This window comes from Cervus canadensis, chromosome 6 (assembly GCF_019320065.1).
Source record: "Cervus canadensis isolate Bull #8, Minnesota chromosome 6, ASM1932006v1, whole genome shotgun sequence".
In the NCBI taxonomy this organism is placed as follows: Eukaryota; Metazoa; Chordata; class Mammalia; order Artiodactyla; family Cervidae; genus Cervus; species Cervus canadensis.
Window position 1 is genome coordinate 40,367,935 of NC_057391.1, and position 16,713 is coordinate 40,384,647.

Below are 16,713 nucleotides of genomic sequence, written 5' to 3' on the forward strand. Positions count from 1 at the left end.
TTCTAGCTGGGGAGCAGAAATGGGGACTGTGTGGGCAAGAAGCCAGTGCTGGAGTCTTGGCACAGGGCCAGCTTCCTCCTGTATCTATTCTTCTGTGGTTTCTGCAGTTAACTGAAAGTCTTTCCTATCAGAGATGATCACCTTTCCATATATTTACCAAATGTACCTAGAGGGTTGGGCTATTTGGTAAAGATGCATGATTTTGCATATGGAGGGTTCCTCACATGCCTCTAGCCTTTTTCTCTTTTCTCTCCCTCCCTCCCTCCATCTCTCTATCTCGCTCTCTTCCTTAGTATAGTCTTTCTTGTTTCATTCCTTTTTTTTTTAAACTCAAATATGAAGCCCCCCCTCTTTCTATACATTTATATTCTGTTCATATAGCACCACTCCATGGATAGTCCAGGAGAGGTACTTATTTTGCAACTTTCAGACCCTCTAGTATTCTAAGGCTCAGTCTTAGAATCCCTTTAGCAGATTTTTCAAATGCTGATGGTGATTCTACCCACTGCTGGGTCAGAATCCCTCAGAGGGCAGTGGGCATCTGTACTTTGAGAAAACTGCCTGGTGACTCTGATGTGCTTCCGCTTCAGGGCCCTGGCACCAAGCAGGCTCCTTGAGGGGCCACGGCTTTGTCCCTGCTGGGTCTCAGTGCTCAGCATGATGCCTGCCTTGGAGGAGGCACTGGTGTCTCTGCTGAGTAAATGAATGGGTAAAGTGAGTATCTAACTTGGCTTTATACTCTTTAGTTTCTAGGACATGCTTGCTACATGGTGGGTGCTCAATAAATACTGAATAGTTTGTGACTTCTTATTTGGATATTAAAAAAATTTACAACTGCTACTGAAATGTCAAATCCCAACCTTTGTCTAAACTTGGGAACAGTCCAGTTTTTATCTGAAAAACCTACATTGCTGCCTCACTTCCCTTTTATGATTGGTTAGTGGGGCCCTGTTACTTAGAGAAAGAAACCAAAATTTTGATGAACGGTAGTAAACTGGCATCATTTGTAAGTCTCAGCCATGAACTCACCATGTACAGCTGGCTGACTTTTTCTTGACATTTGACGTAGGCTTCATAGTCTGCAAATACTTTAAACCTGTTTTTGTGATTAAAAGGAAAAAACAAAGCATCAAAAATCTTCATTAACAGATGTGTGTTCAGATTCCATTTAAAATTCTCTTTTGCTTAATGACAGGCATGGCTGGCTTACCAGTCTGATATTTCTATTTGTAGGGGTTTCAACCAGCCCTCAACCTTTCTATGGGTCTTTCCACAAGTAAGAATGTTATCACATGGATGCATTTGAAAGCTGAGTACACCAGAGGAAAGAGAAAAGGAATACCAGATTTGTGGATCTTATTCTTAAGTCTTCCTAGCATTGTTAGTGGAGAATACCTATTTTTTCTTTCTAAGCCCAAGTTAGCTTACCAGATCGCAGATCTATGCTAATCTACATGTTTCTGTTATAGTTGATTTAAGATGTTCTCATCCTTTTTCCATGGCCCAAGTAGCACCATCTTCTTGTGGGAACTCACCTGTCATGATAAAATAGCATGTTGACTAAGTCTTTGAAGAGGTCAGGCTGCTTGGGAGAAAAAAAGCCCTTGTCAATTTGATCAATGGCCAGCTTCAGCTCTGGAAGTGCCTCATAATATTCTTTTGCCTCATACCTGTGGGGTAGGGAGTGGGGGAATAATAAGAAAAGGTTCTGTTAGTGTTTGTGATTAAGGTTCTGTTTGTGATTAATAGCACACTAGATGGTACATTAGTTGTGAAAAAGGCATTCAAAAATACTGGCATTTATAGTCATCATAGAGTTCAACAGGAGTATAAGTATAAATAATATTTAACTAGATCCTGATATTTTTTCCCCCACTAAATTTGATTAGTTCCTTGTAACCAAGACACTAAGGACAGTAGATAATAAAAATCCTAGTCACAGAGCAATAGTCTAATCTGGTAAATACAGTAAGATTCATTTCAAACAGACTTTATGACTCTAAACAAGCATCATACAGGTGCTTTTTGGACCCACAGATGGCCAGATATGTTGCTACTGAGCAAAAGTTTACTTCCAAGGGCTGAGAAGTATATTCGACCTCCTCCAAATTTTGTGATTCCCGGGTTCCTTTGAGCGGCACTCTTTCTTTACTTCTCATCTGAATCCAGGTTAATAAACTTATCTAGATACTTAGTGGAACAAGTATTCTGGGTGCTTCTATACAACCAGGCCTATTCTCTACTGCCTGTTAGTCCATCTCTTAGAGACCTTAAAGGAATACTAGATGGTTAAATTATAGGCAAAACTTCAACTACACACTGGTTCAGTTTTTTGATCAAAGTAAAAATCACAAATGAGGGAGAAGTAAATAGCTCATGAGGCCAGCTCTGCCACAGCTGGTAGCAAATAGCAAGGAACCCATGTACCTGTGCCCAAGCTCCTTTAGCTTTCACATGCTGGTCAAAGACTTAATCAACAGTCAGGAGGGTCCCCTGATTCATAGGATGTATTCTGCTGCCATGTCCCATGTGACCCAACTTGATGGGACACCTGGGGGGGCGGGGGCGGCAGCCTCCTGGGGAGACACGTGCTCAACAAGCAGGACTGCTGTCTCACCCTTTCTTGTCCAAAGCAGCCACGTCCTCTACTCTCATGCCGAAGATGAACAGATTCTCTTCCCCGGCTTCCTCGGCCATTTCCACGTTGGCCCCATCCATGGTCCCGATGGTCAGGGCCCCATTCAGCATGAACTTCATGTTGCCTGTCCCTGAGGCTTCGGTGCCTGCGGTGGAAATCTGCTCTGATAGATCTGTGGCTGGAATGACTGCAAGGAAGGCATTAGTGATAGAATGAGTGGTTCTGTCTCTCTGGATCTGCTTATATAGTATCTAAGCATTCATCTGGCTGGTCTGTTTTGATCATTAAAGTAGTACATGCACATCAAGATAAATATTCAAATGGTGTAGGATGGATCCCATTCTTCCCCTTGACTCTAGCAACCACTCTTGCCCACTTCTGATGTGTTATCTTGGTGGTTATGGCCACAGTGCTAAAAAGGTATATGCTTATTTTGTACTACCAGTCCATGGGGTCACAAAGAGTCAGACATGACTGAGTGACTAACACACTTTCACATTGTCTCTCTGCTACAAAAGTTGACACTACTATGAAATAAAATTCTGTTTTATGGCAGGACAAGAAAAATTTAAACAAGAAAAATTTTTTTCTGCCTTTTGGTCTCCTCTCTCTCCTCTACTGTGCATTGTGTATCTTGAGTTATGCATGGACCAAACCTCCCCATCAGCAGAAATATCCCCATAGAATTTAAATTGATACAGCCACTATGGAAGACAGTATGGAGATTCCTTAACAAACTAGGACTAAAACAACCGTGTGACCTAGCAATCCCACTCCTAGGCATATACCCTGAGGAAACCAAAACTGAAAAAGACACACATACCCCAGTGTTCATTGCAGCACTATTTACAACAGCTAGAACATGGAAGCAACCCAGATGTCCACTGACAGATGAATAGATAAAGAAGTTGTGGTACATATACGCAATGGACTATAACTCAGCCATAAAAAGGAACACATTTGAGTCAGTTCTAATGAGGTGGATGAACCTAGAGCCTATTATACAGAGTGCAGTAAGTCAGAAAGAGAAAGATAAATATCATATACTAATGCATATATATGGAATCTTGAAAGATGGTTCTGATGAATTTATTTGCAGGGCAGCAATGGAGAAACAGACATAGAGAACAGACCTATGGACACGGGGAGAGGGGAGGAGGGAGAGGGTGAGATGTATGGAGAGAATAACATGGAAACTTACATTACCACATGTGAAATAGATAGCCAATGGGAATTTGCTGTATGTCTCGGGAAACTCAAGCAGGGGCTCTGTGACAATCTAGAAGGGCGGGATGGGGAGGGAGAGGGGAGGGAGGTTCATGAGGGAGGGACATGGGTGTACCTGTGGCTGATTCTTGTTGATATATGACAGAAAACCACAAAATTTTGTAAAGCAAATGTCCTTCAATTAAAAAATAAATAAATTAAAAAAAAAAAAGAAATATCCTCATAAAGAGCAACATGCTCCTAGCACCAATAAGACAGCTCCTTAAAAGATAACATTCCTTCTTGATCTTGTTAGGACATGATGACCTTGTACTTGGCAGATCTGGATGGTGTAAACTGTCAGTAATATGGCATTTAGTGTAGAGCTCTGTCTCAAAAAAAATTTATAGAACTGCTTTGACTTCTAATGGGTGGAATAATGGGTTCTCAGAGCTTTCTGATCTGCAGTTCCTGGGTTATCCTCAATTTGGCTTGAATAAAATTTTCCATTTGTTTTGAATTGGAATTTTCCATTTCTTTTGATTGACTGATTAATTTTTTCATCAACCCTACACTTCTCTTCTCCCCCTTCTTCCATTCAGCTTCTGTTATGGTTTTATTTCTTCTATTTGATAACTTTATAAAATGAATATTGAAACTTCTCTTTCTTGATCCTTAAAATTCAGAATCTCTCCTTTAGCATCTAAGGAAACTGGATTGTGTCCTGTCTTCTACTTCTTATCACCTTCCTTCCACTTTGACTGCGGGGAAATAAGCCACAGGCAATTGAGGCATACCTGTGGCTTGATTCACACAGGAATACTGCCTGCAGCATCCTCCCCACCCCACCCAATACAAAGCATAGGGCTCTGAGAGTTTATTTGTGGATTCGATATATCTTCATTTGCATCCATAAGAATCTGGCACTTTGTTCTTTATGCAGACAGTTCTTAAATTGTAACATCAGAGGACCCAAAAACACCTCAAAAAGAGAAAGGTCCCTTTTCAATTTGGGAAAAGGGTAAACACACAGTTGGCACATGCGTGTGGATGATGCTTCGTGATGCAAACTAGTAAAGGTCCCAGTGGAAGAGAAAGGGATGCTGGCTTCCTGCCAGTCGGGCTGTCCCCAGGTGGGGATGCCACGCCTGCTCTGAGTGCCTATCTGAGGCACATCTAAACCTAGGGCTTTGGCAGCCTGACATGTGTCCTCATTCCCCGCTGCCACCTGAACAAATGACAGCCCTTCTTTCCAAGAAGTTACCAGAACAATACCTGGGGACTGGGGAATTGGTGTTCTACTGCAAAACGGGTGCTGGGAACCGAAGATCTCTTTTTTCTTTTGTAGAGCAAAGTCTGTACTTTATCAAAATTTCAGGGCCACCTTCTCCAGCACCCAGCTTTGACCAGCAGGGAATAAAATGTGCTTGCAAATGTAACCTCTGATGTGGACTCTGGGGACACTCACCTCAGTGTCAAATGGGCCACTTTAAACATTCTTAGCCTAGGGTCTTATTCTGCCTAAGAGTGGCACCTTCTATCCTGAGTCACTGGCTCCCGAGGCCAGCGGCTCCGTTTCCCTGTAGTATGCAATCCATCCCTAGACTGTGGCCCGGCCCCCATGGTCCGTGAGGACCGCACTACCTTTTTCCGCAAGAGACACTTTGTAGTTCTCCAGGAAGATGAGTTTCAACTTGCTTCCAACCACAGGGTCATTGTTTACCACCTCTGCCACTGATGTGATCAGCTTTATGATAAGTTTGGCCATGTGGTATCCGGGGGCAGCCTTGGGGAAGAGTGTGGACATGAGAGAAGGCAGGCATGAGGAAGTGGAGAAACGGTGAAAGAGGAGAGCCCCCATGTCCTCAGGGAAGAGAATCAAACTTACTTTGCCACCGATTATAACCGTTCTGGGCACGAAGAGCTTCTTTGGGTCTTTCTTAATGCCTGAAAAAGATGGAGACAGGGGATGGAACCGATGACGGTGGACAGCAGGGGTGCTGAGACCTGCACCTCTGGGGGGCTGGCTGGGGGCCGCAAGGCCGACTCACGGTTGTACATGGTGACCACGTGCAGGCAGTTCAGGAGCTGTCGCTTGTACTCATGGATACGCTTCACCTGCACGTCGAACATGGAGGACGGGTTGATCTTCACTTTGTACTCCTTCTCCAGGAACTGAGAAAACTTCAGCTTGTTCTCCTGTCGAGACAGAGCATGGGGCCAGAGCCCTTGAGACTCAGAAGGAACTGGTGCAGGGGGTGGTGGGGGTGGTCTGTTTTTAAACACTGGAGCATAAACCCTCCAAGCCAGCGGCCAGGAAAGAATCTGTGTGGGGAAGCCTCACCTGCTTCACTTTGGAGATCTCACGGAGGAAGATGTCGTCGCCCAGGAAGCTGTTCAGCTTCGTCAGCTGGCTCAAGTCCTTCACGTAGTCCTCCCCAATTTTCTTTTGGTTTAAGGCAAAAGGTGACTTTAATCAGAGAGGGCTGTCAAACCCACATGAGCAGTTTCTGTCCTTCTGTGGTGGGTGCCCATATTCCTAAAACTCATCTACACCCCACAACACAGAGGAAGGCTTCACTCACAGAAGATGCTAGAGATGATATGCGGGAAGAACACTGGCTAGTACCTCACATGTAGTTTCAGTGGTTTTTTTGTTGTTGTTTAGTCACTCAGTTGCATCTGACTCTTTGTGAACCCCATGGACTGTAGTCTGCCAGGCTCCTCTGTCCATGGGATTTCCCAGGCAAGAAAACTAGAGTGGGTTGCTATTCCTCCTTCAGGGGAGCTTCCTGACCCAGGGATGGAAACTACGTCTCCTGCATTGGCAGGTGGATTCTTTGCCACTGAGCCACCGGGAAAGTCCATTAGTTTCAGTGGTACTAAGTGTTAAAAACAGAAAATCTACAAAAAGGGGTGACAAAAACTCAGGTTCTGCTAGTCATTTATATGATCTTAGTTATCCTCTTTTATTAAGTAGGGGTACCACCTGTGTGTCGTATGAGAACTGTTAACCAGGACTAGCTACATAATGTGTGGGACTTCCTTTTCTGGAATTGAGAATTTTAAGATGGCTACAGCAGAAAATGAAACCAAGCCAGTGGACGTGGGGCTGCACAAGTTGCTGGCTTGCGCCTGAGGCCAGCCCTGCTGCAGCCCGGATTAGTAAATTGTGAGTGTGCTCCCCGCCTGCCACATTCCAGTCCTGCCCGGCTTCCCCTCAGCACTTTCCGGTTACCTCTGCTATTAACTCTGCCAGCCCCGGGTTGCAGAGTAAGAGCCAGCGCCTTGGAGTGATCCCATTGGTTTTATTCTGAAACTTGTCTGGTTCTAGCTCACTGAAGTCCTTGAATCTGGAGACGGAAGAGACACATCACTGAACTTCGCTGCAAAGGCAGGTTCCTGCATGCTGGATGAAGTTCAGAGTTACATTTAAGAAGCAGAGTGTAGGCTTAGAAAGATTAAAAAGTGTAGGGAGGGGCTGACAGCAGCTATGGCTGTCATTCTAAAAAGAAATCCATTTGCAATTCAAAATAATGACAAGAAAAAAATCTAAATCACGCCCATATGATTTCCTGGCACTGACATATATATCAGACTTCTGAGCAGAAAGTTTTTTTTTTTTGCTCCTAAATCTAGAATTAGGATGGTTAAGAGAAGAAGGTCTTTTCCTTTTAGAGAACGGTTCTTTGTATAGAAAAAAAATACTTTAAAACATTTAATGGGGCCTTTCCTCATCTCCAGCAGTAGCCCTGCCTTTACTAGCACTGTTCTGTTACTGAGCAATGTGAGACCCACTGCGACAGGGACAGAGGCTCACACTTGGGTCTTCACGATGTCTGAGTGGATTTTAGCCACGCCGTTCACAGCGTGGGAGCCCACAATGCAGAGGTGGGCCATGTTGATCCTTTTGCCTCCTTCCTCTTCTATCAGAGACATCCTTCTCAGACGGTCGACATCTTTAGGAAACAAGGCAGCAATTTTCTAGGCAAAGGAAGAGATAGGCCTCACTGATCACTCAGGTTTCTGACAACCCTGGGGTAACATCATTCACTTCCCAACCAAAACCTTCCATGGAGTAAACATAAAACTTCACCCCCACAGAGAGGCACTGAGTTATTAACCCTGGGGAGATGCCATCCCTCCACTTCACAATATTTTCAAAAAGGTGTTGTTAACAGAGCCCCACCCAGACTTGAATGCTTTTGATGTATCAATGTCCAAAAGATGTTTGGGCCTCAAGCTTGGTAAGAGGGAAGACTACAGCTACCCTTAACATATCTAGACCTCCTTCTCCAAAGGGTTATGAATCTGTCAAAGTGACTTACATCTAAGTGCTTCTGATTTATCTCGTAAATGATTTGCAAATGTCGAGGAAGCAACTTCTCCACTAGTGCTACAGGCCATCGCTCCAGGGCTTCTGGGAGCACGGTGTGGTTGGTGTAGGCGAAGGTCTTCTGGGTGATCTCCCATGCCTGGGGGACAGGGGGTTGGGGTTAAGGGGGAAGGGTTGTGTGTGTCAGCTGCTTCCCTCTGCAGAGAGGCTGCCCGTAGGTGCACCCCATCCCTCAGGCCAAACATTTCCTCAACTCTGGCCTGTCTGCAACAGGACAATTCTATCTGCACGTATACTATTCGTAGGTTCCTGAATGGTATAGGTAGTGGGAACATGTTTTCTTGGGGGTGGAAAAAAAAAAAAAGCAGCAAAACTGTCCAATAAAACTTAAGACAGCATACTGATAAATCTTCTCTATAATCCTAACTTGTCTTTTGTTTATTAAATAAACAATATTTGAGAAATAAATCTTAAGTAATGTTCTGAGTAAGTACAAAATATGATTAAATTCAATGGGGACACTTTCAATTAGCTCTAATCTGAGGCTAGAGAGTGTAATTTAGAATCCTTTTAAACACAGAAATGAGAAACACAATATAAGCCTTGATATAGCTACTGAGCTGTGTCCCATTAGAAAGGTGTTTATTTCTTAGTCTTACTCACTCCAAGAACTGAGAAATGTCAGCACCAGTGCAAAGTTCACCTTTCATTGTTGTAAGTTATCAACAGTGACTTATTTTAAAAAACTGCGAAAACGAGCTTTTGGCAAAATCTCTCAATCACAGATGTTCTGGTCACTCAAAAGAAAAAGAAGCCAAACTCTCCAGACCTTGGACCAGGGCAGTTTTTCAATATCCACAAAAATCCTCATCAGCTCAGGGATGGCAAGTGCAGGGTGGGTGTCGTTCAGCTGGACGGCAACCTACACGGGGGAGGAGAGCAACACGAAGGGGGCCAGTGGCCCATCTCTGGCTTCCTTGTCCTTGTCCATCGCTCACACATGCACCAAACAAGACACCTACCTTTCATGGAACGCTTTAAGTACACTGTAGCTATGCAACTTTTTTAAAAATTGAAGTTGATTTAAAATACTGTGTCAGTTTCAAGTGTACAGAATAGTGATTCAGTTACATATATATATGTATACACGTGTGTGTATGTGTGTGTGTATTCAGATTATTTTCCTTTATAGGTTCTTACAAGCTATCAAGTAACTTCCCCATGCTATACAGTAAATCCTTGTAGCTTATCTGTTTTATGTGTGTTTTATGTATAGTAGTGAGTATCCGTTAATCCCATAGTCCTAGTTTGTCTCCCCCCACCCATTTTGGTAACCACCAGTTTGTTTTCTATGTCTGTGAGTCTGTTCTGTTTTATATACAGATGCTCAGAGTTTTTAGCACTGAGACAGCTGATGAGTAAGTCTGAGGGAAGTCCTGATCCTCTCAGTGGTGCCCACCTGCATTCAGACTGAGTACTTGCCTGATCTGGGAAGGCATCAAACGCAGTTGCGGCGCTTTTGCTGGAGTCAAACTTGGAGGCTTTGAAACGTCGGATGACATCTTGCAAGGTAGCAGCCACCACAAAATACTCCTGCTTCAATCTTAGCTCCTTCCCTTCAAAAAACTTCAAGCCAGAGAGATTGAGTGAGAGGGTTCACACTAGGAGTGGCCAAAACATGACTGGTGTCGCCTGCCCAGGGGCCTATACCATCTATGGGATGTCTGGTGGAAGACAGCAGGTTGAAGGCCAAGCATTAGCCTCCTGGACAGTAAAGGATTTTAGAAAGGCATACTGATAAAGGATGAAGGGAATGGAGAGAAGACAACAGCAACAACTTTTTAGAAGCTGAAAAACAGATGGATAAATGGTAATTGAACCAGAAGATGCAGGAAAGCTGACTCTTGACCTAGTGGGAAAAAGCCAAAGGAATAGCCCAGTGTACACATCCAAGCTCCCCAAAGGCCCAGGAACTGTCAGCATTGTGTGCCTTTAGACATAGGGATGAAGAGGGGGTAAAAAGTTAGTTGAGAGTCTAAGAAGCAGCTGGCCTCAGACCTCATCTCCATTTCCCTCAAATGAACAATCTCCTTTGCCAACTCAGGCAGAAGGTGGAGGTCTATTCCCGGGAGATGGTTACGCAGGTGCAGATGGAGGCAGGGGTACCATCACAAACTAAAACGGGGGAAGAGGGTTCAGTGAGAGTGTGTGTACTGAACGCTGATACTTTCAGCCTTCTTCTCCCAACCAAATTTGAGAACGCAGGCAGTTAGTGTTAATTCCACCGAGGAAAAAAGCTGCTAGCATCTTCTCCAGGGAATTTGGCCTGCCCAGAAGAGAGAAACTAAAGACATGGATTAAAAAAAAAAAAAAAAAGGACATGGATATGCAGAGCTCCACCAGGAAATGGCCCCAACAGGTCACAGGATAGTGAAGCCAAATAGATAAATCCCAACCAGAAGTATAGAGCTCCCCAAAGCTTGTCAGTACCTTTCTCTTTAATTTTAGTGGGCACTTAAGGGCCCTTAGCCATCTAAGAAAAACTTCTAAAAGATGTTGAAATAACAAAGGTTAACTTAGAAGAAACAGAGATTAGAGAAAAGAATGATTATAAGAATATGATCAATAATATCCTCAGATAGATTGGATATTGTATTTAAGAAATAAGAATAAGATGCTTTAAGAAAATATCTAGAGCAAAAAAAGACTACTCAAAAATTAAAACATGATAGCCAAAATGAAACACATTGAGAGAGTTTGTGATTGCCCATAAGGTGAGTAAGAAGACAGAGATGATAAATAAAAGACAAAAGGTAAGAAAGTTAAAGAACCAGCTGAGGATGTTTAATAATTCCAGATCACTTCTCAGAGAGCTGTAGTCCTGTGTTCCCAGACTGAAAGGGTACCCAGGCATGAGGAGTGAAAATAGACTCACAGCAAAGCACCTCCCCCTCTAAAAAGACTTTCAGTGCATTTTAGTACAGCTGGAGATAGGGCGTTTAGAGGGGGATAGAAGGAGAGGAAGAGGGAGACGAGAAGCTTTCAAAGGGGAAAAAAGCAGAATACAAACAAAAGATCAATAATTCAAATTGCACTGTATCTTTCAGCAACACCAAAAACTAGATTAAAAAAAAAATCTTTGCGTCTTTGATATCCAGGCAAACTACCAATGTGAGGGCAAAATAAAGACCTCTTTCAACATGACAGGTCTCAAAAAAAATTGGCCTCACATGCACCCTTTCCCAGGAAGCCCCAAGCATTTGTATTATCCAAACAAGGGAGCAAACAAGCAAAAAGAAAGTGTGGGATCCTGGAAACAAATGACCCCAGAGAGCGGAGAGCACAGAGGTCCTTAGAACGGTTGGAGAGTCACTCCAAAGATGCCAGTGGAGCAGCCAACCAGGAGAGATCCAGAAGGGACTTCAGAAGGACCAAGTCAACAGAATACCGAAGGTGTCTGAATATATTGAGAGGAAATTTCTACAACTGGGGTAGAGTACGGTAGGAGAGTCGCTCCAAAGATGTCAGTGGAGCAGCCAACCAGGAGAGATCCAGAAGGGACTTCAGAAAGACCAAGTCAACAGAATACTGAAGGTGTCTGAATATATTGAGAGGAAATTTCTACAACTGGGGTAGAGTATAGGATAGATTAGGGCAAAGTACTCAGAAAACCAAGCAAACAAAACAAGCATCAGCTCCAGGAAAAACAAAAACTTTTTACAGAAAGGAAAAATACTGACATGATGATGTGGAAGGGGATAGATCAGCTGTCTGTAGTGTTGACAGGTCATAATAATGTAAACACTAATTGAAGAGCTAGTGAAAATTACCATGTAATTATGTTGAGAGACTGTGTGCTGTGCTTAATCGCTCAGTCATGTCAGACTCTTTGTGACCCCAGAGTCCACCAGGCTCCTCTGTCCATGAGAATTCTCCAGGCAAGAATACTGGAGTGGGTTGCCATGCCCTCCTCCAGGGCAGATTCCTCTGAAATGTACTGAAGTTACATTGTTTCTCCCAAAGAAAAAATAACATATACCATTAAGTTCCTGATAATGCTGCAGCAAATCCACTTACTCCTCCTTGGAGACAGGTTTAACAGCAAGTGGATATCTAGTCTTAGGACCATTTATGTCCTAGTCCCCACAATCCTTATTTTGGGGCATCTTTGTGGAGCAGACTACTAATTTGGTTGTTTCTGAGATTATTACTTAACAAAAATCATTATAGCTTCTAGAAAATTATTTTTACTCATAGAGAAGTTAGAGCTAAGTACATTTAAATCCACTAAGAATTGATAGTAGTCATTTGAGATTCAGTCCCAAGTGTTTTTTTTTTAAACTAAGTTATTTTTAGTGTAAATTTGGGAATGAGCTGCAGTCCACGGGGCTGCAAAGAGTCGGACATGACAGGGTGACTGAACAACAGGAACAGGAATGACCACCTTTAAGAAAAAGTTTAACAAGATAAATCACTGGCATAAGAAACAAGTGTCTGCTCCTGGGTCTGTTCTGAGGTCCATGACCCCCACCCCTCCTGGGGGCAAAGGGGCAGAGGAGACCCATGAATGGGGGGTAGAGGATAGGCAGGACCCCTCCAGGGACTTCTGATGCTGCGGATGAAACTCCTGTTTGGAAAGGAAGAAGTGCTTCATCCCAGCTGCACCTCATCTTTTATATCCAGGTTTTGTTTTGAAATACACGGACAGAGTCTCCCAAATAGGGATGGGTGAAACACCAGTTCTGATTTCATGAACTGTACAAATTTGTTTTCCTTACTGGGATAGGAGGGGAAATCTAGACAATGCAGGATGAGATATGGAGATTATTCCTCATTGATGGGAAAAAAAAAAACCATTATAAAGTATGTGCTTTATGGCTGCTGAATAGGCACTTGTGAAATAAGTCGCTTCTGTTTCCACTGAGAAAGCCAGCTTGACCACTCACATTATCATTGGGATAGAGGACCCGGGAGATGTTCTCAGCCAGATTCCGGTCCAGCACGGCCTGAATGTAGTCTCCAACATTAACTGAAGGAAATGTTAGAAAAATCAATACACAGACAGGCCAGCTACTGTCTTCAGAACCCCCATGATCTCACCTGATGCTTGCTGAATACCCTGGCTGAATACCCCAACCTTTTTGGGACCAGGGACTGATTTTGTGGGAGACAATTTCTCCATGGACTTAGGGTGAGGGGGATGGTTTGGGATGATTTAAGCACATTACATTTAGTGTGGATTTTATTTCTAATCTAATGCCACTACTGATCTGATAGAAGGTACTTGTCCATGGCCCAGAGGCTGGGGGCCTTCTGCCATGTGGGGTTCCTAAAATTCCTAAAAATTCAAAAGGATTTCAGCAAAACTTCAAGCTCTGATTTACAGGAGGGTCTATGAAGGTCAGACTGAAGGACTGCTTTAACCGTGTTCTCCATACCTGCTCCATAAAATGCTTAGTCATTAAAGAGTTCATATCAGAAACTCAGCTCACTTTGGTTCTAATTAGTAAAGAAAAAGGTTAAAGACACATGAGCCCATGCTGTACTCACAGTCTCTGAGGTTAAAGTCATTGGGCGCCCGAGCAGACCAGAGGCGCATGGTGTTGACGGTGTTGTTCAGATACCCAGGCACTGGGGTGTCATATGGAAGAGCCAGGACCACCTGTGGGGTGAAACCAAAGCAGCTGCTCACTGTTGCCCACGTAGGAGGATGTAGGTTGCACAGAGCTGGGAGACAGCAATGGGAATTTGTTTCCTGGCTCCATCACCAACTCAGATCGTATGATCCCTAAACCAAGACAAGGCTCCCAGGGCTGCAGTGTCCTTCTCTCACTGGAACAATTCGGATGGCTGGAACGACCCAGACAGATGGACCTCTATATCAGTTTCACGTTGACTTCCCTTTGTGTCCTTTGCCCTGATCTGGACGTAAATCTTTCACATTTCAGATCAAGCCATTGTTCTAAGAATAATAAAATATGATGTGCAAAGTAGCAAATGTGAATCTGTACCCATTAAGAATAGTAATCAGGATAAGTTTCATGTAGGTTATTCAATGATCTGATTTCAAATATGGTGAAAAATCAATGGAATAGGAAGTGTACAAAGATAAACATGACATATGATGTTTAAAATGCTATGCTAGGTTTTTCACAGTTGCATGAAGAGAGTTATTTTAGTGATCTAACAAATCAGCTGATAATAAGCTGAGATGGGTCTAAGAGGTGAGCTTTGGAAAATTTAGCTCAATATTTTTGATGGTCATGGAAACAGAGAACAGGAAGATGAACTGTGTTTTACATGACTTTAAAATTTTTGTGAGAAAAGATACTTCTATTCCCTGCCTCATCAGTCAATCTCTAAGGAAGGGGAATGACAGATTGGTTGAATTGGTGGACGCTAGAGATCGTTTAGTGCAACTTACTCATTTCGGATATGAGGGGAATGAGGCTGAGAAGCAACCTACCCAAGGTCACAGACAAGTGGTAGTGTTGAAACCTAACCACAGATCTCTTTAATTTGGTCTGCTGAATTATAAACGAATGAAGGACTATAGCCTATATCAATGACATACATTCAGTCATGCTTTCATGAACATCATAATCATAGAGTAACAAATCACACTGACTTGAATATCTTCACTAGGAAATTAAGGCCTCTGGAGATTCTTAAAGCAAGTTGTGATCAATCAGGAAGTCATTTACAGAGTGGGACTGAGATGACTCATCTTTCTGACCCTGGAAGCATAACTGAGGCAGCTGGGGAAGCACATGGCTCGCAAGTCCCTTTAGAGAACTTCGGGGAGAAATCACCACCTCGGAGCTGACACCAGGCTGTACCTTCTCTGGGATGCTCTCGCGGTGGTGGGAGCATGAGAGCCGGGACTCCCCTCACGAGCCTGGGCACTTGCTCAGAGCTGTGGTGCAGCGTGAGGCTCTTCCTGAGAAATCCTTCTTTCCCTCTCTCTTCACAGGTGTCACACCTGTGCTGCAGTCTGAACAACTTCCCCCCTCCTCCTGTCCCCTTCCCCCTAAGCTTTCATAGCATTTCCGCAATAGGTTACTTGCACTTCTAATTCTCCCTGCCGTCTGCTCCCCTGAGGACCTGAACTGACACAATAATGACACAGACAATTCAATTTACGGAAGCCCTCACAAGAGGCACACACCAGGTCTGACCTCACGCTTTCTGACCTCCCAGTTACAAATCTGGGGGCTGATCAGGCAATAGCATCAATCCATAAAGGTCTGCATGGGTAGGGTGAGCTCACTCTTTATTACATCTGCCCCATAACCTTGCCTTTGTGGGCACAGAAAAATACACTCTCCCCAGTTGAATTTCTAGATATATCATGAAACTGTCTAGATGATGTATTTTGTAAATACATCATCAGGTCATCATAAGGTTATCAGTGGGACCTATGGAGTAAACAGAATACTTCCAGGATTGAATGTGTAAACTGCATACATTTAAATGGATCAGAAGCCTCTGGAAGTTTTAGACATCAAATACTTGCTAGTTTAATACTCAAAACATGTGAGAATTCTTTGGGCATATTAGCAATTGATTTGTTGCAGTTTTCCTGATCATATTTGTAAGCAACTGTAACTCAGACTGTGGTCTATTATTAACCAAAATAGAAGTGGAGGAGATATAAGGAAATGTCTTGAAATCACCGTATTAATTTATTCCTTATATCATTATATACAATGACCTATTTTAGCTTCTAATCCATTACTTCATAAACTGCAAAAAAAAAAGACTTTTTAAAAAAAGTTTTACTTTTCTGAACTGTGACTAGCTATGCATGGATTAGCAGGATAAAGCATTAGTTTAAAAGTCTGCTATAACATGGGTCTTGATTCTTCTAAGATAAAATGAAGCATTTATTTATGAAGATTAGTCCACAAACCAAGTGAATGTAGCATTACAAGACTGAATTTTGCCCCCGATTTTGCTACATGACAAAGAACATTTTCCCGGTCTTTACCACTTTCTTTAAGCTTTTAAAGAATGGCCAATGAGACATCTTTTCTGGCTTAAGACTGTATTTAATAAACAAGTATCTCAAGTGAAGCCTCCTGACTGGACAATGCAGTCCAACAGTTCTTAGGGGTTTTTTATCAGGAAGTATGAGGACAGCAAAGCACAGCTCCCCCACTGGAGGGGCTGAAAAATAAATTGTTCAGTAACAGGGTAACACTCTGCTCTGCGTGTGTGCATGCTAAGTTGCTTCAGCTGTGTTTGACTCTTTGTGACTCTATGAACCGTAGCCTGCCAGGCTCCTCTGTCCATGGGATTCTCCAGGCAAGAATATTGGAATAGGTTGCCATTTCCTCCTCCAGGGGATCTTCTTGACCCAGGGATCACACTAGAAACCTGAGCCTCTTATGTCTCCTGCAATTGGCATGCAGGGAATGCCGGGGCTGGGGCAGGATCTGCCCCTGCCTGCCCATGCGCCAGGGGCAGGATAAATACACGTCCAGGAATTAAGTACACTTGGGTTGACACGAGCATTATTTCTCTAGCAGTG

The 16,713-nt window shown here is 43.3% G+C and overlaps 1 protein-coding gene across 1 annotated transcript in view; it reads right to left on the reverse strand.

The window, feature by feature from the left end:
- Positions 1-16,713, reverse strand: part of PYGL (glycogen phosphorylase L) — a 51,385-nt gene that overhangs the window by 15,949 nt on the left and 18,723 nt on the right. The window contains exons 6-19 of the mRNA XM_043471652.1: positions 13,731-13,842; positions 13,127-13,209; positions 9,663-9,806; positions 9,010-9,102; positions 8,173-8,319; positions 7,665-7,828; positions 7,083-7,197; positions 6,189-6,290; positions 5,896-6,043; positions 5,733-5,791; positions 5,489-5,630; positions 2,618-2,825; positions 1,536-1,670; positions 1,030-1,096 (exon numbers count right to left, since the gene is read on the reverse strand). Coding sequence (XP_043327587.1) covers positions 1,030-1,096; positions 1,536-1,670; positions 2,618-2,825; positions 5,489-5,630; positions 5,733-5,791; positions 5,896-6,043; positions 6,189-6,290; positions 7,083-7,197; positions 7,665-7,828; positions 8,173-8,319; positions 9,010-9,102; positions 9,663-9,806; positions 13,127-13,209; positions 13,731-13,842 — 1,719 coding nt within the window. The remainder of the gene's footprint in view (positions 1-1,029; positions 1,097-1,535; positions 1,671-2,617; positions 2,826-5,488; positions 5,631-5,732; positions 5,792-5,895; positions 6,044-6,188; positions 6,291-7,082; positions 7,198-7,664; positions 7,829-8,172; positions 8,320-9,009; positions 9,103-9,662; positions 9,807-13,126; positions 13,210-13,730; positions 13,843-16,713) is intronic.